Source organism: Plecotus auritus (genome assembly GCF_963455305.1).
Source record: "Plecotus auritus genome assembly, chromosome: 1".
NCBI lineage: Eukaryota > Metazoa > Chordata > Mammalia > Chiroptera > Vespertilionidae > Plecotus > Plecotus auritus.
The window spans coordinates 245,462,604-245,485,036 of NC_137770.1; the positions used below are offsets into that span (position 1 = coordinate 245,462,604).

At 60.4% G+C, this 22,433-nt stretch overlaps 1 protein-coding gene across 3 annotated transcripts in view; it reads right to left on the minus strand.

Annotated features, from left to right (window-relative positions):
• JAKMIP1 (janus kinase and microtubule interacting protein 1) overlaps positions 1-22,433 on the minus strand; it is a 76,275-nt gene that overhangs the window by 27,617 nt on the left and 26,225 nt on the right. For all 3 annotated transcript variants that reach the window (XM_080645771.1, XM_080645769.1, XM_080645770.1), the window contains exons 2-8: positions 17,651-17,913; positions 14,708-15,202; positions 11,291-11,500; positions 10,115-10,234; positions 6,937-7,083; positions 6,153-6,293; positions 5,877-5,936 (exon numbers count right to left, since the gene is read on the minus strand). In XM_080645771.1, the coding sequence (XP_080501897.1) occupies positions 5,877-5,936; positions 6,153-6,293; positions 6,937-7,083; positions 10,115-10,234; positions 11,291-11,500; positions 14,708-15,202; positions 17,651-17,779 (1,302 nt within the window). In that variant the 5' untranslated portion in view covers positions 17,780-17,913. The remainder of the gene's footprint in view (positions 1-5,876; positions 5,937-6,152; positions 6,294-6,936; positions 7,084-10,114; positions 10,235-11,290; positions 11,501-14,707; positions 15,203-17,650; positions 17,914-22,433) is intronic.

Here is a 22,433-nt window from a genome sequence, read left to right on the forward strand (position 1 = left end):
GATCGCCCCTAACCCCTCTGCCTGCTTGCCTGATCACCCCTAACCCCTCTGCCTGCTTGCCTGATCGCCCCTAACCCCTCTGCCTACTTGCCTGATCACCCCTAACCCTTCTGCCTGCCTGCCTGATTGTCCCTAACCCCTCTGCCTGCCTGCCTGATCGCCCCTAACCCTTCTGCCTGCCTACCTGATTGCCCCTAACCACTCTGCCTGCTTGCCTGATCACCCCTAACCCCTCTGCCTGCTTGCCTGATCGCCCCTAACCCCTCTGCCTGCTTGCCTGATCACCCCTAACCCTTCTGCCTGCCTGCCTGATTGTCCCTAACCCCTCTGCCTGCCTGCCTGATCGCCCCTAACCCTTCTGCCTGCCTACCTGATTGCCCCTAACCACTCTGCCTGCCTGCCTGATCGCCCCTAACCCCTCTGCCTGCTTGCCTGATCGCCCCTAACCCCTCTGCCTGCTTGCCTGATCACCCCCTAACCCTTCTGCCTGCCTGCCTGATTGTCCCTAACCCCTCTGCCTGCCTGCCTGATCGCCCCTAACCCTTCTGCCTGCCTACCTGATTGCCCCTAACCACTCTGCCTGCCTACCTGATCGCCCCTAACCCCTCTGCCTGCTTGCCTGATCGCCCCTAACCCCTCTGCCTGCTTGCCTGATCACCCCTAACCCCTCTGCCTGCTTGCCTGATCACCCCTAACCACTCTGCCTGCCTGCCTGATCACCCCTAACCCCTCTGCCTGCCTGCCTGATTGCCCCTAACTGCTCTCCCCTGCCGGCCTGATCACCCCTAACCACCTCTGCCTTGGCCCCCACCACCGTGGCTTTGTCCAGAAAGACGTCCGGAAGATGCCTGATCTAATTAGCATATTACCTTTTTATTAACATAGATGGCTGCTTCTCATGACCATAAAGAAAGAACCGTGACTAACTCCAGAGCCAAGCCCCGGGTCCCACTGGTGTGTCTGGACCTGGCTTCGCCCAGACCCCCCGCTCCCCCCTATCCTCAACCAGGGGTGGGGTCAGGGTGCACCCACATGCTAAGGCACCTCCCACTTGTCTGCAACCTTATGCTCCCAAATGTACGAAAAGTGGGGCTGGGGTTGGGGACAGTGTGATTAAGGAGCAACTCCCACATCAGCAGGGGGAGGAGGAGAGGAAGGGACCCCTTGTCCTCAGTAGTTAGTTTCTGAAGAGGCGTTGCTGGAAGCCGCCGACCACCGCACGGCACCCCAACATCCTTGCCCTTGGCACCTGTCTTCCCGCTGCCACTCCACCTTGCGCCCCATTTTTGTTTTGTTTTTTTAATACACGTGGGGAAGGTACCGGAACTCCTGACTACAGCCAGCGTCTCCCCTGCAGCTCATGGGCCCAGTGGGCGGTGACGCACCCCCAAAGCCTGCCGCTCCCACTGCCTAGCGTGTGCTCCTTGCCCTCCCCTCTGGAGAAGTCTATGGGCTCCACCTCAACTCCAAGCCGAGCCTCTCAGCCCCGGCCCCTCCCTCCTGGTCCAAGCCACCGGGCCTCCCTCGCTGAAGTCACTAAACCGCCTCCCACTGGTCTCCTGGCCTCCCTTGTCTGCACCCTGGTGGCCCATCAGAGCTGGGTAACCGCTCCAGCCTCCCCCCTCTCCCTCCTCTCTTTGGGTTTCCACTGCTTTCAGAGCGAGTGTAAAGGAGGGAGGGGGAGGGAGAGGGAGGGAGGGGGAGAGAGAAACATCGATGTGGGAGAGGCACATCCATCGGTTGCCTCCTGCATGCGCCCCAACCAAGGACAGAGAGCGAACCATAACCCAGGCACAAGCCCTTGGCCGGGAATCGAACCCGCAACCCCTCAGTGTGCGGACTGATGCTCTAACCACTGGGCACACCAGCCAGGCCTCGCCCTCCTCTACCACTGTGCTCCAGCCACACCGCCACGCATGCCCGAGCCTCCCACGTGCCTGGCGCAGGGCCTGTGCAGTGCCCAGACACACTTCTCCGGGACCCACAAGGCTCCCTCCCGCACTCCCCCCAAGTCTGCACAAATGCAACCTTATCCCAAACGGCTGCCCTGACCACCCCAAAGTCCTTCCCAGCCCATTCCCACCGGCGGTCTCACCCTTCTCCTCCTCCCACTCTCATTGCCACCTGACAGATCTCTGCTTTATGTTTATCACCTGTCTTCCCCTCTGGGCGGGGCTGTGAGCCCCCCAGGGACAGGGATTTGGGTCCACGAGGGCAGGGTCTGAGCTCTCCTGCTCCCCGCTGTGTTTCTCCTCTCAGAAACACTGTCTGGGAAACGAGTATTCACGAGCGTGTCTCTGTGAATGAACTCCAAGCCGAGCTAACGTGTTGGCCCACCAAGCGCTTCAGGTTCGCCCGGGGCACCTCCCTTCAGTCTGCAGCCACGTCAGCGGGCAGCCGCCTGGCCGTGCACCCGGTGAGCCCAAGGGGCTCCGTGGATTTCAAATGTTTCTTCTCTCCACGTGCAAGGTGGAGACAACCACGTATCCAGTCCCCTGAGGGCAGAAACCCCGCCGGGCTCAGGGGTCGCCAGCTCAGCCGACCACCACCAGGGAGCAGTGGCCGGACCCCGATGGTGACAGCAGCACCCTCAGGAGGGCCTTCTCACCCACACGCGCAGCCCCCGCCTGAGCTCCGGGCTCCTCGCTCTCCTGGGCGCCACTCGGAGACCTTGTCGCACGTAAACACCGCTAATTGCCAGGCCCCTGGGGCAGGTCTGTGTTTGTGAGGTGCCCAGGGCAGCGTGGGGGATGAGGGGAGGGCCCTGCCTGGCACAGTGGTGCAGCCCCAGGGACCATCCAGCCACACACTCACCAAGGATCAGGACAGGACGGGGTGCGACTCTGGGACCCCCCCCCACAGTCAGTGGCCTGGACCGTTCCGGGGGTCGTGACGCAGCGGGCCACCCCCTGGCTGATCCAGTTTCTGAAACCCTGCGGGGCTGCTGGCTGGACGCTCAGGCACGGAGCCCCGGGCAGAGCATCAGCGGCAGGCACTGCAGGTGGGCATTACAGCGGGGCTGCCCCCAGCGGCCAGGCTGCCCCAGACCCAGGGGAGCCGTTAAGTATAATGTGGCCCCAGAGACCAGACCCCGCCCGAGGCAGCAGCCGCCGCGAGGGGAGGAGCAAGCGGCTCGGAGGGCGGAGACCAAACACAAAAGGGCACTCGGGTCACTGTCCTCTAACAGCAAAGGCTGTGGAGCCACAAACACACGGCACACGCCACATGCCACACGCCACATGGGACACGGCACACGGCAGGGCTGGCTGCGGCCACCGCCTCCTGTAACACGTGCCCGGGGTTAGTTCCTCTAGGGCAGGGGTGGGCAAACTTTTTGACTCGAGGGCCACAATGGGTTCTTAAACTGGACCGGAGGGCCGGAACAAAAGCATGGATGGAGTGTTTGTGTGAACTAATATAAATTCAAAGTAAAGGAGCCGAGGGGAGAGCAAGAGAACCCTCCGCTCTTTCGGCTCCACGGGCCGGATAGAACAGCCGAACGGGCCGGATCCGGCCCGCGGGCCGTAGTTTGCCCACGGCTGCTCTAGGGCGAGCTTTTTGTAAGTGGTTGTCTCACATGGGAGGCCAACACGTACCACAGAGTGTATGCCTTTATTCATAAAACAAGCTAGAAAAGGACCCTTTCCTGCCTAGAGTGGGGGTCTGGCCCTGTCTTCTGTGAGGACAGCAACTCCTGCCTTGCACGGCACCGGCACCGTCCACGTGAGCCACCGCGCCTGCCTCCGAGGAGCGAGCCGGGAGCCACCGGCAACACCGGGGCCGCAATGCTGCACGCAACGGGCTTTAAACACAGTCAGTCTCCATCCTCCCCCCACCCCCACCCCCAGGCAGTCCCCAGGAAAGAGACCTCGGGGGCATCGCGTCCTGCCTGCTCCCTCCCGCACACCTTCTCCCCGCCCACAGGGGCCCAGCCTCCAGGCTGCCCCGGCTGGCCTTGCTGACTCCTTTTACGAAAGAGCCGAACTTTGGGGGGAAATGGCTGGAAGGCGTAAAGGACCCCAGTTACACTCTGATATCCAGAGGTGCTCGCTCTTAGCCGGCCACACGGCCCGAGGGGGAAAGAGGGAGCCCCCGTGTAATCAGCCCTCCACCGCTCCGGCCTCCCTCAGCACCCCCTCCGAGGCCCCTGCCGACCGGCCCAGGGGGGGCCTCCCAGCCTCAGCCTCCCCTCCGAAGCCCCTGCCGACCGGCCCAGGGGGGGCTCCCAGCCTCAGCCTCCCCTCCGAGGCCCCTGCCGACCGGCCCAGGGGGGCCTCCCAGCCTCAGCCTCCCCTCCGAGGCCCCTGCCGACCGGCCCAGGGGGGGGTTCCAGCCGCAGGGATGGACCCGACGCCGCGCCTACCTTCATGCCGGTAGGTCATCTCCTGGCAGCCGGAGAAGAACAGGCAGACCAGGGCGCAGAGGCAGAGGAAGAAGGAGAAGCAGAGCACCAAGAGCACGTACTCCATGGCGCCCGCTGCCCCGGCCAGGCCTCCGGGTCCTGGGAGACCTCCCCCAGGGCACTCCCTTCCCGCTGCCCCGCGGCCAGGCCTCTGGGTCCTGGGAGAAAGCGCCACCCCCACCCCCTCAGGGCACTCCCTTCCTGCTGCCCCGCGGCCCCTGTGCGTCCTGAGGACTGGCACCTGCAGGGACAGGATGCCAGCTCCGGGGCGGATCGGGCCGAGGAGCCGGTTTCCAGGGCCTGGCGCGTGAGTCACACAGCACAGCTTCCGCCGGTGAATTCTCTGGGGCTCTCCTCCCACACCCCAGCCTCCCTGTCGCCAGTGCCATCACAGCCTGGGCCCTGGATGATCACAGGGGACCCGGGCTCAGCCCTAGCAACGGTGACGCGGAGAGCACTGCCTGCAGGACCCACCCAGGCCCAGGAGGTGCTGTCGCCGCCTACGCTCGGGGAAGGAGTGTGTTACAAACATTTGCACCAACGGTGAAAATCCTTGGATTTTACACCAAGTACGGTGCTGTGGGTGAAGCTGGGTTCCCAGAGAAGATGTGTCCAAGTCCTAACCCCCTGACTGACGATTCTCTCTCATCACGGATGTTTCCCTCTCTCTCTCTCCTCTCCCTTCCTCTCTCTGAAGTCAATAAAAACATATATATTTTTTTAAATGTATTTTATTGATATTTTACAGAGAGGAAGGGAGAGGGATAGAGAGCTGGAAACATCGATGAGAGAGAAACATCGATCAGCTGCCTCCTGCACACCTCCCACTGGGGATGTGCCCGCAACCAAGGTACATGCCCTTGACCGGAATCGAACCCGGGACCCTTCAGTCTGCAGGCCGACGCTCTATCCACGGAGCCAAACCGGTTTCGGCAATAATAAAAACATATTTTAAAAAAGAAAGAAAGAAGCCAGGAGGCGAGCAGGCACAATTTTCGTGGAGGTGAAAAGTATGTCTACAGGTTTAAACGCAAACTGAATCTTCCTTCCCCGCCCCTACCCCAATGTGCTCGCTCACAGGCCGGCTCGGCCCTGGCTGCTCCGCTCCCTCTGCCCGAACACTCAGACACCCGCTCTGTAAACCCACATTCTCCAAAAAGAACGCCGCTCTGCCTTGTCCCAACGCCCGCAGCTCCTGCTTCCTCAGAACGGGCTGTGAGATGCGTCCTTTAAAGCCCTCGGAAGGTCTGAGTCCTCCCGTTCTTCCCTGGGGGTGAGCAGCCCCTGAGGCCGAAACGCCGCATTCATCCTCGAGTTTCCCGTGAAAAGTCACACTCACGCGTCCACGCCGTCAGTCACGTGTCACCGAGAGACGGCGGGAACAGTCTTCACCGTCAAACATGCGGGATGTGAGTGTCCCCTCTCCCTGGACCCGCCCCGCAGACCCGGGGCCGCTGCGCCTCCGCCGGCTCACCTTGGGCAGCTTCAGGCCTTTCCCGCGATGCCTCTTGGGGCGCAAGAGCCGTTCTCTCTCCTGGAAGGAGACACAGCTGTGGGCACGCTCAGCCTCACCCACCCACCATCCTGGCTCTCTGGGGTCGGGACCCGCAGCGCCGCCCCGCCCGCACCCCGGCCTGGGTCCGTCCAGGCTCTGACTCCCGGGTGGCAGCGGCAGCGCCCAGGAGCCGCGATGCCACCCCGACAGCCGGGGCACCTGGCGTCGCTGAGGCGTCACGGGGCGTGGACGCACCAGAGAGAGGTCGTCGATGACGTGCTGCTGCTCCAGCACCTGCAGCCGCAGGAACTCGATCTCCTGCTCGTCCCGCGTCAGGCTCAGGTCGTTCAGGGAAGTGTGGCGCTTCAGAGACGCCTGCGCGGACAGCTTCTCTTTCTGCGCCAGAGGGAGAGAGAGCTGCTCAGCCACGGCTGTGAGGACCCACTGTGCGCATCCAGGCGTGGAGTGTGGGCTCCAGGATACGGGACGGGAGGGTGGATGGAGGGGTGATGGCCACCTGGTCCCCAAGCAGGAGGAGTGCACGGCTGCACAAGAACCAAGCCGCAGGCGAGGGCTGGGCCGGCCCTGGGCGGGCGGGCGGACGTCCACACCCAGCCTTGACGGCTGGACAAGGAAGCCGGAGCGAGCACGCCTCCCACCGGCTTACACACTCGCACCCGGACCTGCGAGGGCCCCAGGAGAAGGGCCCTCACCTCTGAGCCTCAGTCTGCTCAGCTGTAAAATGGGGGGGACCTACACTGCTTTGGCCAACGAGCCTCAGAGTGTTCTCCGAACCATCTACGCCAAGACACCGCCCCGACCACAGAGACCGCCACCCTCGTAGGAGCAACAGCGCATCCCTCGCGCGGAGCCCTCGGCGCGAACGCGGGAATCGCTCTCACACACTGAGCTTCCCCAGCCGGCCGGGTCTCGGGGCGATCACTCCGTCCTCCCCATAACCCACCGCCTTTTCACCCCCGTTCTGGGGGTGCAGAACCTGGGGCGCGGAGAGGGGAGACGCGTCTCCGGGCCGACGTACCATCTCCACGTTCTCCGTCGTGAGCTTCTTGAGCTTCTCCTCCATCCGCTGGATGCTCTGCAGCAGGTCCTCGTTCTTCTTGCTCATCCTCTTGTTCTTCTCCACCAGCGGCTTCAGCTGCACCTCCGTCTCCCGGGAGCGTTTCAGCTGCGGTCAGAGGACAGCGGGGGCGGCCGTGAGCCGTGAACGGCGGACGTCACACCTTCCTCGGGACGGAGCACCAGACGTGGCCCGCAGACACGGGGCTTCCCGCCCATACCCACCGAGCCTCAGAGGGCCAGGGTGACGGGAGAGGAGGAGCCCAGCCGGAGGGCCCCCAGATCTGCCCCAGGGCACCCTGCTGGCCAGCGTCCTGTGCTGCGTCCACCAGGCTACACTTCTAGAGGTCATGGGTCACGTGCACGAAGGTCAATCCCGCTACCTAGCTCCTCTCCAAGTACAGACCTACGAAGGCTCCACCCTCTTCAGACAACAGACAAGCCCCGGGCGCCTGCGTGGCAGGCTCAGCGCTGGGGGTGGAGATAAATTAGGCGGCTCCCCAAGTCCTCTGAGCACAGTCCCTGCTGGCGGAGTGTCCTTCCAGTCTCTCTCGTCTAGCCAGCACTGGGGGGCCTTCTGCGCCCAGGCCCTGTGCTGGGGGCTGGGTAGAGATGGCACGGCAGGGGTGACCGTGCAGCAGATGGGGAAGAGGGAAGAGGGCAAAGACAGTGACAGAGGCAAGAACACGGTGAGATGGGGGGTGGGCGCTGCAGGCTGGGGGACCCCACGGCCTGAGGTTCAGATCGGCAAGCTCAGCTCGTCCACGCGCTTCCCTCAGCGCCCCGGGAACACAGCACGAGGGCAGTGGGCAGGGAAGGGGCTGGGGAAGCCGACTGAGGGAGAGGGGAGCCCTGCCATTTGGTCTCCACCCCAGCCCGGGCAGGAGCACTCCGCAGTCAGGTCTGCCTTCTAGAACCATCGGCCTCTCCAACTGCTGTGTGGAGGCCAGTCTAGGGAGACAGACAGAGACGTGGAAAGGACTGTTGGGGAGATGGGGAGCAGGGACTGGGGCGCCTGCATGATTAGGGGTGCCCACCCCTTTTCCTTCTGAGCAGCGTCCTGGCGGAGCAGCTGCATGACACGGGCCCAGCCTCGGCCTTAGCTTCCTCACCTATAAAATGGGGAGTTCGCCACGTGTCCAAACCAGTGGGCGGCCCCTCCAGACCTTCTCTCTCATTCGACCCTCGCCACACACCTAGGAGGGGGCCCCATCCCTGTCCTCACGCCACAGACAAAGATCCTGACCCCAAAGAGGTGGGCGATGTGCTCAAGGTCACACAGACAGTGCTAGAACCAAGAACTGAACACAGGGACTGACTTCAGACGCCCGCTTTTAGTCATCAGGCTGCGAAAGTTAAGACACAACACTCCCCTGGCGCCCCTCAAAGTACAAAACGTAGCTTTGACCTGCACAGTCGACTCCCAGAGGCTACCCCGTGGATGAGGCCCAGTGAGTAAAGAGGAAACGTGTCGTCTGTGTGGCATTGTTTATAACAGCAAAGAAGCCTGAATCAGCCTGACCCTCCAGGCAGGAGTGGCTGAGGAAGCTACGGTGGGTCCACACCGTGGAGTTCAATGCAGCCATCAAGAAGATGAAGGTAGTCCGGCTGGTGTGGCTCAGTGGTTGAGCATTGACCTATGAACCGGGAGGTCACGGATTGATTCCCAGTCAGGGCACATGCCCGGGTTGTGGGCTCGATCCCTGGTGGGGGGTGTGCAGGAGGCAGCCGATCAATGGTTCTCTCTCATCGTTGATGTTTCTGTCTCTCTCTCTCTGACACTTAACACTTTTCAACTCCCATGGGGTTGTCAAATATTATGGATACGCTTACTTTCATAAAACAGTAGGCCCTCGGGTTACGTCGGAGATTCGTTCCCACAGCGCGACGTAACACGATTTTCGCCGTTAAGTTGGAACACACCTACATAAGCACCTACGTCACTCACATGGAACACACACACAGCAGTAATGACGTGAAACAGTAAAAAAAGTTTTAAAGAAAGATAACAATCCCTGACCTTTACTTGTGGTAAATAAATAATAAAACACATAAAGCACATATGTACATACATCGAAATGACAGCGCTTTTTTTTTTATAAATAAATGGGAGATGGCGACATAACCACGAAATGACGTACGTCAAGTCCGACGTAACCCGAGGACTGCCTGTAAAATGAAGAATAAACAGAAATGTGATGAGGTGTTTTTCAGGAAGTTTGTGTGTTGGCTACACTACAGAAAAATCAGGTGACCTCTTTATCCAACAAATGTAAAGATAGTTGAGAAATTTCTATTTTTACTAGAGCTTTATTCCTTAATCAGAAATCCATGTTCATTATATTTAAATTAGAAATAGGTCACCTTTGATGCAAAAAATAGTAAATAGATAAGCAAAAGATAAAAGCTATCCGTAATCCACCCTAAAGCAATTTCCAGAGGATGACAATATAGTTTTGTTCTAGAAACTGTTCTTCGTCCTATGAACCCATGTTCCTGGCAATTAAACATGATCAGAATGGTCATTCTCTTTTTGTTGGTTTTTTTGTTAAACCTCACCCAAGAATATTTTTCCATGTGTTTTTAGACAGAGTGGAAGGGACGGGGAGAGACAGAAAGAGAGAAACATCGATGTGAGAGAGACACATCAATTGGTGTGTCTCCCACACACGCCCCAACTGGGGCAGGAGATCAAGCCTGCAACCAAGGTACGTGCCCTTGACTGCAATCAAACCCGGGCCCTTCAGTCCAGGGGCTGATGCTCCAACTACTGAGCCTAACGGGCCAGGGCGGCACCATCACTCTTCATGGCTGCGTACGATCATCTAAGTGTTCCATGGTCACTCTGACCAACACTGGCACGCCAAACAATGGGGCGTTTTGTTTCGCTTCTGGTTGCTGTTACAAACAACACCCATGAGCATCCTCTCCACACCTCTCTCAGAACCTCTCTCACTGTCGCCACGAATAAACGCCTGCGGAGGCAAAGGGCAGGTACAGGCTTCCATAGGCTGGATGTTCAACCAGAAAGAAATGAGGAAGTACAGAGAGCCAGAGGCCTCCGCGTTAGCTTCCTGCTAAGCCAGCTTTGCGGCCCAGCGCGGCTCCTGGTACCCCCATCCGTCTCCGGGGCCGGTTACCAGTTCATTCCTCTCATCTGCCAGGAGGGTGTTTCTGTCTTCCAGCTTCCGGATCACCGAGTTCAGCTCCGCAATTTTCAGTTGAAACCGCCTCACATCTCGCTCATCCATGTGTTGATCCTGAAAGACACGAGTGCACGTTGAAGAGGCAGGAGTGACTCGGAGCGCTCCAGGGACCAGCTTCTTCGAGAACTCGCAGCGCGCTGGGCGAGGTAGCTCCCACCGGCACCAGACCCCACTGGGGCTCCAGGAGTCCAGCCACAGGGACAACCCCTCTGCCAGCAACTTACAGAAAGGCTTCCTGTCAAACCCACCCGTGGCTCCCCAACACCGGGACCTGGCCCCTGGGGCCCTCCGGGTTCGGGCCCCTGCGCACTCCGTGCTGAGTGCCCTGGCGAGGTGCCAGCGCTCCTCAAGGGCAGGCCTGTGTCCACCTCGCTCATGGCGTCTGCACGTAACACGCATGAGACGCCGGGACAGCGAGTGAGTGAGTGAACGAACGGATGGATGGATGGATGCTGCTGCAGCCTGCTCTGTGCCTGGTAAGCACCACGCTGCCGCCCCAAACGCCGGTCTGCGGGCTGAGCCCCTCCTCATGTCCCATCTCGGCTGGGTCCCTCTCGGCGCTCACTGCGCTCCCCGCACTGACACTTCACTTCTTTTCTTTTTATCCTCACCTGAGAACACTTTGTACATTGATTTTTTTTTTTAGAGAGAGAGTGGAGGAGATGCAGGTGGGGAGAGGGAGAGAGAGAGAAACATCCATGTAAGAGAGACACCTCGATTGCTTGCTTCCCGCATGTGTCCTGACTGGGGCCGGGGATCGAGCTTGCAACCAAGGTACGTGCTCTTGACCAGGAATCAAACCCGCGACCCTTCGGTCCATGGGCCAAACGCTCTGACCACTGACCCAAACCGGCCACGGCCTGATGTGTCCATTTCTTTCTTTTCCACTGGAGGCAAAGCCGCCACTGTCCACCCCTCCGCTCCAGGGCCGAGCAGGGGGAGTGTCAGCAGATTTGCGGAGGAAGGGCTGAGAGGGACGGAGAGATGGGCAGGTGGATGGAAGGAGGGAGGGAGGGGGAGGGAGGCAGGCCGGCAGGCTGACTGGAGGAATGACCAGGGAAGGAAGGGCGTGGGGCGGCTCTGAGGCCCCGAGGCCCGCCCGCGCCTCACCTGGGCGCCCAGGAGCTCCGCCATGTCCCCGATGCCGGCCGGCAGCTCCCTCTTGGGGCTGCTGTGGTGCCGCTCGGCCTCTTTGACCTGAACCAGCTGCTCGTCCAAAGCCTCCTTCTGCAGCAGCAGCCGCTGGGTCTGGCCGGCCTGCACGCCCAGCTCCTTCTCCAAGGCCAGGATCACCCGGTCTTTCCCCTTGATCTCATCCATCTGAGAAGAGAAGGAGGAAGCCGTCAGTCATGGGGGCTGGTGCGGGGAGATCTGTCCCTGGCTGGCGGAGGCCCAGGGGAAGGCCAGCAGCTCCATGGCCATGGGACACAGAGAGGCCGCAGCCCACGGCCCAGCCCTGCTGCCCGGAGCTCAGAGCAGCAGAGCTACGGGTTCAAGGACCTGTACAGCCAACCAGGCACTGGCCCTGGAAATGTATCTGTGCCCATGTCTCACCCACCTTCGTGAAGTCAAATCCTGGCCCTCCGGCCCCTTTGCCCCTCCGCCCTCCGCAGTGAGGCTTTTCACGGTGGGCTGCTCCCCTATCTCCCACTCACTCCTCCGGCCGCTCCTTCCGGGCACAGTCCCCACCCCGCCACCAAGGGAGCTCTTGCCAAGCTCTCCAATGCGTCCCGGCCCCGGCCCCCTGGCAACCTCCTGTCCTCCCAGCCTTCTCCTCAGCAGGACAGAGTCACCCCCCACTGCTCCAGGACCCTCTCCCGCCCTCGCTGCCCTGCAAGGACTTCTCAGATCCTACCTACTTCCTACTGACCCGCCTGGCCCTGGGCGCTAAAGTCTGTGGGTGTGATTGGAAGTAAGAGTTTCGATTCCGGCCGCTTGGAGTTCTCACTCCGCGTGTGCTGAGGCTGGGGCTGCCTTACAGATGGCCGCGAGCTCAGTGGCCTCGGGAAACAGCAATTCATTCTCTCCCAGGGCTGGAGGCCCGACGCCCAAACTCGAGGTGCCAGCAGGCCGCGCCCTCTGACGCCAGAGGGTCCTTCTTGCCTCTTAAAGAGGCTCGGCCCCTTCCCAGGCTGTGCCCCTTCCCCGGGCAGCCCTGTCCTCACCCGACAGTAGGTCCCTCACCTCGCAGGCAGCTGAGGTCACCGCATCCCCCAGCCCTGCTCCCTCGAAGCTGCACCACCACGGAAGCCTCTGTTGCCTGGTGTTTCCCAGGACCTCACCGTGTCCACATGCGAACCCAATGGAAGCCCCAGGCCATCCCCCCGTTGTGTTCAGTGTCCTCAGAGGAAACCACAAGGAAAGAAGCCGGCCCCCGGGCCGGAAACCAATTCCAGCATGTAATAATTACAAGAGTTCCGTCAAAAGGTGGATGGGACTTGGGCGGCTCAACAAGGGTGAGCCACATATGTAGTTTACCTGTTGGAAACGGCTAAACGGCACTTCCCCCAAACCCGAATAGGATTGTCTGCTGCCAGACAGCTCAGGGCATTTTACTGCCTCCTGTTGGCCAAACACCTGAACAGCTGTAGGCTGTTCCCCAAACTGACAATGCTTCTGTTACCCTACCCTTTGACGTGTATTATCTCCACCTTGCCTTAGGACAAATTGTGTTCAATAAATACCTCGGGGTCCTAGACAAGGAGAGTCTTTAGTTCCTTCAGCTGAAGCTCCTCTGACCCCCAACGCCTCTCAAAACTATCTTTTGTCTCCGGACTCTTTAATCATCTACGCATCAGCCCCTTTCTCCAGAATGCTGAACCCTTTGTAAGGCTGGGAAGAGAACCCCGGCACCCCGGGCCACACAGTTCAACCGTTTCTGGACACAGAGCCAACAGCTGGGACACTGCCCAGTAAGGGCGCTGTGCTGGGGTGCTGTCTCCCCTACCCCCCAATCCAGGTCCTTCCTCGAACCTGAGGCTGTGCCTCATTCGGAAACGGGGCTGTTGCAGATCTGTAAGATGCGGTCGCTCTGGGTAGGGGGGCCCTTGTGACGGGTGTCCAGTAAAAGGAGAGGGACACACAGATGCACAGCAGGGGGCCTTGTGGAGATGGGGGCAGGGCCCCGAGTGATGCGGCCACAACCCGGCAACGGCAAGGTGGCCGGCACCACAGACACTGGGAGAGGCAGGAAGGACCCTCTGGCGTCAGAGGGCGCAGCCTGCTGGCACCTCGCGTTTGGGCGTCGGGCCTCCAGCCCTGGGAGAGAATGAATCGCTGTGTCCTGAGGCCACTGAGCTCGCGGCCATCTGTAAGGCAGCCCCAGCCTCGGCACACGCGGAGTGAGAACTCCAAGCGGCCGGAATCGAAACTCTTACTTCCAATCACACCCGTGGACTCACAGGCCGCCAGGGCCCGGGACCCTGGTCCAGCGTCCTGCCCGCGCTGCCCGTTCTGCTGTGGAATCCTGCACAGGCCGGCCACCTGACTAGCTTCAGCCTCTGTAACATGGGGACCCTGAGAACATTCTAGAAGCTACTCTGTCCAATTGCGGGGAGATATAGTAGTAGATCAGCCGCGGAACGAATTTGGCATAGAGCCTGGCGTATTATAACGTGATCAATGTTGGTTGCCGCTATTACTCTATGTTAGTTGCTTGTTAACAGAAGGCTATCTTATTTAAACAGCAGACCATTAAAAACAGGTACAACGTAACTGAGATTATAGGGGAGAAATGGTACCCCCCACATCCAGACTGGGAGCTTTTCACACAAAGCCTACTGTTCTGACATCTCTCTGAGTCGCCTTTCTTTGGAGGAGAAACGGGTGCCCCCTTTCCCTCCACATCCCCAACCTCCCCCACGACATGCCCACGGCGCCCCCTGGTGGCCATCCACCAGCAGCGCCCGCTCTGGCCAAGGCCTCTGCATGGACTCCCAGGAGCACCTCCCCGGCTGCAGGGAGAAACTTAACCCCAGGAACCAGGGCAGCCACTGCAGAGCCACCCAGAACAGTAAGAACCACGTGAAAGGAGGTCGTTGTTTAAACACTCAGATATCTGAGCTGTCATCAATCCAAGTACTGAGCTGGGAAACATCTGAGCATGCGGATGGAGGGAGGTAGCCACGCGCATATCAAGTCCACACAGGGTAGTAGATCGGAGAATGACCAGAGCTGGGAGGAAGGACAAAGCAGGGGTCAGGGCCAGCTGGGTGGTGCTGCAAGTTCACAGGCAGAGATGGGTCAGGGACCCTGAGGGCTCCCAGCCGCCCCAGCGCTGGAGGCGAGCAGCTGGGTGACCTCCCAGGGGTCACCCCTAGGAAGAAGGGACCTGCCGGCAAAGCCTCCCTCCCACCCCAGGACAGCAGGGTCTCTGCTGGAAGCCCTGTGCCAGGGCGCTGCCTGGAGCATGGTATTCTCCAAGCTGCGAGTTCACTGCGGGGAGGAGGGACAGCCCGCGGGGCAGGAAAGGGCAGGCAGGCCGTTGGGGCGGGGCGAGGCGGGGCGGGGCGGGGCGGGGCCACATACCAGCCTGCGGATGTCGCGCTCGCACTCGCGCTTGATGCGGTGCACCTCGTCCTGGTGCTCCTGGTAGGCGGCGCGCAGGTCGGCCGCCTTGGCCTTGTCGGCCTGCACGCAGTGGCTGAGCGCCTCCTCCGCCTGCTTGCGCGCCGCCTTCTGCTCCAGCACCTCCTGCTGCAGCCGCAGGCGCTCGCCGTCGAAGCTCCTGCGCGCCTCCTCGCGCGCCTCGGCCAGCAGCGCCGTCTTCACCTTGTCGGCCGCGCCATCGCGCAGCACGTTCAGCGTGGCCTGCAGCCGCTGCAGCTCGCCCTCCTTGATCTTGGCCGTGCGCGCCGCCTCCTGCTCGTGCTGGCGGATGAGCGCCTCGCGCAGCGCCTGCAGCTCCTTGGTCTTCTCCTCGTGCAGCTTGGCCCTGAGCGCCGAGAGGTAGGCTGTGTGCCGCCGCTGCTCCTGCTCCCGCTCCAGCTTGGCCTCCTGCAGCCGCTCACGCAGTTTGCCCACCTGCAGCCGAGAGAATGGGTCCGGGGCAGGGTCAAGGGCAGGCAGGGTCAAGGGCAGGCAGGGGCAGGGCTGAGGAGCCAGCCATGCCCGGTGGAAACCTCCCCACATACCTTTGTGCCTGCCGTCCCTGAGACCCTCCCGGGGCCCCACACTTCCATTCCCCCACAGCCACGCCCTTGGTTCTGACCCTGGTCAGCCCCACCCAGACTCCTTCCTGCTATGTTCTGGAGATGTGCCCTAGAGGTGAGAAACAGCTGCAGATGCTGGAGAGGAGCGAGAAACCTCCTTCCATTCGGAGATTTTCAAGGAAGGACAATGTATCCGTCATGGAACTAGCCCAGCAGACATCCTGTCTCTCACTAACGCTGAACAAATCTTAAACCAGAAAGAAATTTGCAGGCATGGGTCCTGAGCTAGAGAAGACAGGCAGGTGGAGGTAGGGAGGGGAGGGGGGGAGGGAGGGGGAGGAGGAAGAGGAGGAGTGGCTCCTGTGGACTCTGGAGCATCCCCCACAGGAGGGAGGGAATGCTCTGTTTTGCCACAAGGCATCTGAGGCCCGGAGACGCTTTGGTGACCTGCCTGGGTGAGGGGCTGCCAGGGGGCGGAGCCAGGCTTCACCCCAGGCACCTGGCCCAGAGCTGGTGTCCCCAGGTGCCAGGCCGCCTACCCCGCCTGCGTGTATTTGTGCGATCAGCACACCATCAGAAACATTATTTGTAAAATATGCGCAGGGCGTGTTCTCCGAATACACTCCAAAGGCTTTATCTGGCCTTTTCACGTCAAATCCCGCAGAAGCCCTCCACGGTCCCTTGTTTTCTAGACACCACAGCCACCCCAGCACGGGATCATGGTCTCTCACGGACCCGCTGCCTCCACGGAAAGGCAGCCGCTCCCCCAGACCACACAGCCTGGCGCACACCAGTCCCTGAAGCTCAGCGCAGGTGAGGAGCGTCAGGATGTCAGCTGACTTACAACAAGCAGCAGGGAAAGCAGCTGATACAGCCAACCAGGCAAAGACAAGGTCAACATCCCTCACATCACACAGTCAGGGTCACAGGACAAGGGAGGGTCAGCCCAGGCCCGCCTCACCCGCCCAGGAGCTGGGAGGGTCAGCCCAGGCCCTCCTCACCCAGGAGCTGGGAGGGTCAGCCCAGGCCAGCTGTGGGCAAACTACGGCCCGCGGGCCGGATCCGGCTGTTCTATCCGGTTCTCTTGTTCTCCCCTCCGCTCCTTTATTTTGAATTTATATTAGTTCACACAAACACTCCATCCATGCTTTTGTTCCGGCCCTCCGGTCCAGTTTAAGAACCCATTGTGGCCCTCGAGTCAAAAAGTTTGCCCACCCCTGGCCCAGGCCCACCTCACCTGGGAGCTGGGAGGGTCAGCCCAGGCCCGCCTTGCCTGAGGGCTGGAATCAGCCTTTCCCGAGGGACCCAGAGCCAGGCAGCCAGGACTTCACTGAACACGGTTTCTCAGGGGGGACTCGGTGCTCCCGGCGGCCTCCCCTCTAGGAGGCAACATGGTCCTGGTTTTGGGGTCAAGGTTGCCAGTGATTTGGAGTCAGAAGGAGGGGATCGGGTTGCACCCGGAATCTGCACCCATCAGTGCGCTTCCCTCAGCCAATTACTGAACCTGGGACGGTTCACATCACGTGTGGCTCCACAGGGCCGTGCTCCCGGGGCACCGTCCAAACACCAGTCTAGCTGTTGCGGTGAAGGTATTCCTTATCGAGTCAGCAGACCTTGAGAAGACCATCGCCCTCCATGACGTGGGGGGGCCGCCCCCAGTCAGGTGAAGGCCTGAGAAGACTGGGGGCCCAGCGAGGGCGGGATCAGCCTCCTGCGGCCCCTGGACTCAGGACTGTGAGGGCAGCTCCTGCTGGGGTCTCCAGCTGCTGGCCCTGCACGTTCCAGATGTGTCAGCCTCCACAGGCGTGTGAGACAACCTCTGAAAAATCCCTCTCCTCCCCCGTGCACATATGTGTGTGTACGTGTGTTATATGTAAAATCTCCTGCTGGTCCCGTTTCTCTCTGAAGAACCCTGAGTGTACAACCTCCCAGTGCTTCCTGGTCGTCTCCTGGGAAACGGTGGCCGCAGCGGCCCCTGAGGATGCTGGGAGGAGGGAAGTGTGGTCACGGGTGGAAAGAAGGCGGATGTGGAGAGGGTGTGCAGAGGTGTGTGCAGGGCAGCCTGGGAGAGGCCGGGCGGCCAGCGGGGCCGGGCCAGGTGGCCCAGGTGAGCAGGTGAGGGGAGTCCCCGCAGGGAGAGTTAGGTAGCTGGTCCGAGGTCACAGGAAGATGCGGGGGGCTGGGATTCGCCCCCAGGCGGTGTCTAGACCGCCAAGGATGTTAGCCTTAGGTGGGTGGAGTGCCCAGCCAGCCCAGCCCAGGAACACGCCCTGCAGACATGCCCCAGGGGCGGTACTGTCCCGAATTCACAGCCGCCCACCTTGCTCTTTTCCTGCTGGAACTCGATCTGAATGCTGGTCAGCTTGGCCCGCAGCTCCTCGTTGGCCACCTGCACCGCGTCCGCCTCCATCTCGGGCTTGTCGCCCTTGCTCCGGCCCTTCTTAGACATGCTTCCTCCCGGGGAGATGCTGAGAGTCCACGCTCACGCCCGCCAGCCCGCAGGCGCCGCCGCCAGCTCCGCCGGGCCCACCCGTCGCGCAGGACTCAGCTCGCCCTCCGTGGAAACCACCATCACTTGGGACCCTGGGGGAGCAGGAAAGCGGGTTAGCGGAGTGAGAGCCTGGCCTGGGCCGCGCAAACGCCAAGGCAGCAGGTGTGCTGAGGCCTCCTCCACCGGCCAACACCTGCCCATCGGCCCCGCCCCGCCGTCCACACACCCACCTGGCGCTTCTCAGCCAGGGCTGCCTCAGAACCACCTGGAAGGCCCCACCCCTGCCCCCCCAACTTGAGATGACACCTGAGCACCCCGCAGACCATGGTCTGCAAATGTCAGTGAGACTCAGCCCCGGGGCGCCTGGAAGAAAGGCGGGTCCCAGAGGGGTGCAGAGCTCGGAGCTCGGGACCTGGCAGGGCCAGGGAACCCGGGAGTCCCTTCCGCCCGCCCAGCTGCTTCTGGAGCAGGGTCTGAGGAGCACGCTCTGCGAAACGAAGGTCTCCCCTCGGACACGGCACTTTCACAACCTAGAGGGGAGACGGAGGGGCCTTCGCCTCCGAGCTGCAGAGGGGAGACGTGAGGCTCGGGGAGCTGACCGAGTCCCCAGGGAGGACGGGGTTATCAGGCGGTGAGGTGTCCTCGGCTCCCTGCCGCCACCTGGGATCTTTATACCAGGATTCCAAGACAACAAAAACCCCCTCTGATGAGCAGGAAGTCCGGCCCGTCGGAAGGGCCTTCTCTGCCGGGCTTCCTGCTCATTTCACCCACTACGCAGAGCCCCCTCCCCCCCCCCCCCCCCCCCCGCCGCCAACCAAAGACTCGGAGGGAAACCCGCTCTGTGAGCTTAAAACAGAGTTTATTCCATAACAGACATCTGTACTTTATTGGCCCTTAAAAATGTCTCTCTCTTGCCGAAACCGGTTTGGCTCAGTGGATAGAGCGTCGGCCTGCGGACTCAAGGGTCCCAGGTTCGATTCCGGTCAAGGGCATGTACCTGGGTTGCGGGCACATCCCCAGTGGGGGGCGTGCAGGAGGCAGCTGATCGATGTCTCTCTCTCATCGATGTTTCTAACTCTCTATCCCTCTCTCTTTCTCTCTGTAAAATATCAATAAAATATATTTTAAAAAAAAAAAAATGTCTCTCTCCCCCTGGCCAGGTGGCTTTGGTTGAAGTGTCGTCATGCGCACCAAAAGGTGTGGGTCCAATTCCCGGTCGGGGCACATTCCTACGTTGGGGGTTCAATCCCTGGCCCCCGTCGGGGTGTGTGAAAGAAGCAACCAATTGATGTTTCTCTCTCACATCAAAGTTTTATTTTTCTCTCGGTCTCTCTCTATATATATATAAAAAATAAAAACATACCCTGGGATGAGGATTAAAAAAATATCTCCCTCTAAGTGCATGCCTTTGGTCCCTACGGTACATTGAAGTGCGAACCGATCATGCTGACTTATGAGGCCCAGGCTCAGTAGCACTTAGGAATTTATTCTATGGAGAGAACTCCCACAGAGAAAAAGTCAGACCCCTTGGCCATGAAGTGCAGTGCTATTTGAATGGTGGCTAGCAAGGAAATCGCTTGCGGGGGGCGCGGCTGAATACAGGACAACACCCCAGCCTGCCGGCTCAGCCTGGGACACACCTAAGTCCAGCCTTGGCAGGGCCTGGGAGGGACGGGGCCTTGGCAGGGCCTGGGAGAGACGGGGCCTTGGCAGGGCCTGGGAGGGACGGGGCCTTGGCAGGGCCTGGGAGGGACGGGGCCTTGGCAGGGCCTGGGAGGGACGGGGCCTTGGCAGGGCCTGGGAGGGACGGGGCCGGCCCTCGCTGTTCATCAGTCCACACCGTGATGATGGTTTCATGCTGCAGCCATGGTCGCTGCAGAGCTGCTGTGCAATCAGCACAAGTAACGAGGAGGTGGTGCTGGAGTCTCACTGAGCAGGAGCGGAAAGAGCCGAGTGAGGCTCCCGCCCGGGCACGTCGGAGTCAGAAGGAGGGGATCAGTGTGGCCGTTTCCCTGCGACACTGGGCTTGAAGGAGCCCCTGCCACAGGGTTGCTGGAGGAGTAAATGGCTTACGTTAGTGAAGGCCGTGGCAGGTTCTGGCACATAGCGATGCTCAAAACTACCAGCTGCTGCTTCTTCTCCTCCTCCTCCTCCTCCTCCTCCCAGCCAGCACGCTCCGCCTGGCTGGCTAATAGCGAGCACAGCTGCTGGCCCAGGACTTTCCCGCGGCTCCATCAGAGGGCCGGGCAATGCCAGGCGACTTCCCGGCATTCCACCCAGACGATGGGACTATCTGGGGACCAAGACCTTTTCCCTTCGGCCTCCCACATCTTCCAAAGAACTGGGCCAGCCAGGCATTAGGAGAGCCAGCCCCGCAGACAGCCTCCTGCCCACCCCAGGGCTTCCTTGCCTTCCACAGTTGCGCCAGCAGATGGCGCTAGGCTGTGCCCTGGAAGCGGGCAGCCAGGAGCCGGCCACAAGGGAAGGACTGGGAGACACTAACCCCCAGGGGCTGCCGCAGCCCAGCTCCAGAGGATATTTGAGAGCGGGACTCAGGGGTTCCTGATTAGATTTAGCAGGAATTGGTCTTTGTGTGAAATCTCCCAATCTGTGTGTTACACACTAATTTAAAAAAAAAGTTTAAATATTGTGCAGCCCAAGCAAAACACATCTGTCCTCTCCGCAAGAACCCCTCCTCCGTCCCCCACTCCTGGCCATCAGCATCTCTTCTTCTTTTTAAAATATATTTTATTGATTTCAGAGAGGAAGGGAGAGGGAGAGGGGGAAACATCAATGATGAGAGAGAATCATTGATTGGCTGCCTCCCGCACACCCCACACTGGGGATCAAGCCCACAATCCAGGCACGTGCCCTGACCGGGAATCGAACCGTGACCCCCTGGTTCATGGGTCAACGCTCAACCACTGAGCCACACCAGCTGGGCTTTCAGCACCTCTTGAACGTCCTTCCGGTAACAGAAGTCTGGGGGATGCCTGCTCCCCTCGGGTGGCCCCTACGGTAGAAAGCACTTCCTAGTTCAAGCCAGAAAGAAACTCTCAAACAGAAAAGGGCCCCCTAATAACTTCCACTCCTTCCAGCACTCAAAGCCGCCTGAGTGAGCCCACTCTCCCCGCCAGACTCCAGTCCTACTCCCCCAACCCCTGCAGGTCACGCGGCATAAGCAGGGAGAGCAGGCACCCAGCTCCCGATCAGCCTTTCACAGGACAGCCTCCTGTAATCCTCTCAACAACATGAGGATATGGGTACTTGTTTGAAACTACCCACTGTCTTCACTCTCAGAGAAGTGTAAGCAAGGAGCCCAGGGCGCTGGTGAACCTTGAGCCCCGGCAAGGTCCAGAGCTGTGCACCGACTGTTTAGCCGAGACAATGGGGGCTCAAGCAATTTCCTGACCAAATAGTCTCAGTAAATCTTCACTAATATTTACTGACCTTTAAGATAGTCTGCTACCGGAATTGCCTGCCTGCCTAAGGGCAAGATGTGTATCCAAAATTGAAAGGTTGGCAAGGCCTGGGCACCAGGGAAGTCCTGGGCACTGGGGACTCTCCGCCTGGCCCCCAATTTCCAAATTATTATTTCTTGTCTCGTCTGTCATTTGCACATGGCCCTTCTCCAGATCCCAAACCCTGAACCATGCGGGACGTGGCTCACACAGGTACTATTATTGCCCCCATCTTCTGGATGGAGAAATTGAGGCCAAAGACAGTAACGTACCCACAGTCACGTGGCTAGAAGAGAGCCAGGCAGACGTGGACTCAAACCCCAGGTCAGTCCCTCGGACCTGGTACGTAATCTGAGTCCTCTGGGCCTCAGCTTCCCCGTCTATGAAATGGAGATCTTTCTCTCTGTGCAGCCCTGGCCAGTCGGTGCTCAGCAAGTGGAAGCTGTCCATGTGGACGGGCAGGTGCTGGCTTCCTATGGGTGCGTTTTCCCAAGCACAGGGACACAGGCACCGAGGCTCGGGGGCAGGCTGAGCTCAGGACAAGAGGGAGGAGGGAGCCGTGGGAATCTCAGCTGACACCAGGTCTCCACGGGGCTGGGGGTTCGTCCCCTCAGAGGGAGAGCCAGCTGGTGGCAACGTGCTTCTTCCAGCAGAGAGAAAGAATGGACGCATTGTCTGCCGGACAAACCCCAGCTCGTGAGCACACACGGCCACGTGCCCCTCCTCCCGCCATCCGCTCTGCCGCCGTCCCCACGGGCAATGCTTCGGCCAAATTCCCTCTGGAGTCCTCCCAGCGCCCCCACCCCTGCCACCTGCAGCCTGGCCATCTGCCTCCACTTCCTGACGCTCAATGCCAGCTCTCCAAACCCCACTCCCCTCCTCTCGGCCCCACCGACTCCCACATCCCACAGGCCTGGGTCTGCCTCTGGGCCTCCCTCTGCCCAGAGGGGCCGGGCTCTCTCCTCCCTGACTCACAAACCCCCTCCCCCGAGACTTCCACAATCGCTCCAGCGAACCCCCGGCACCCTCGGACGGGCTGCCCTGGCGACCTGTTCTGCCCAACCATGCATTCCTTCCACTCGATCACTCATTCATTCAGCACATCCTTAGCGAGCCTCTACTCTGCTAGACTGGGGACACAAAACAGAAAT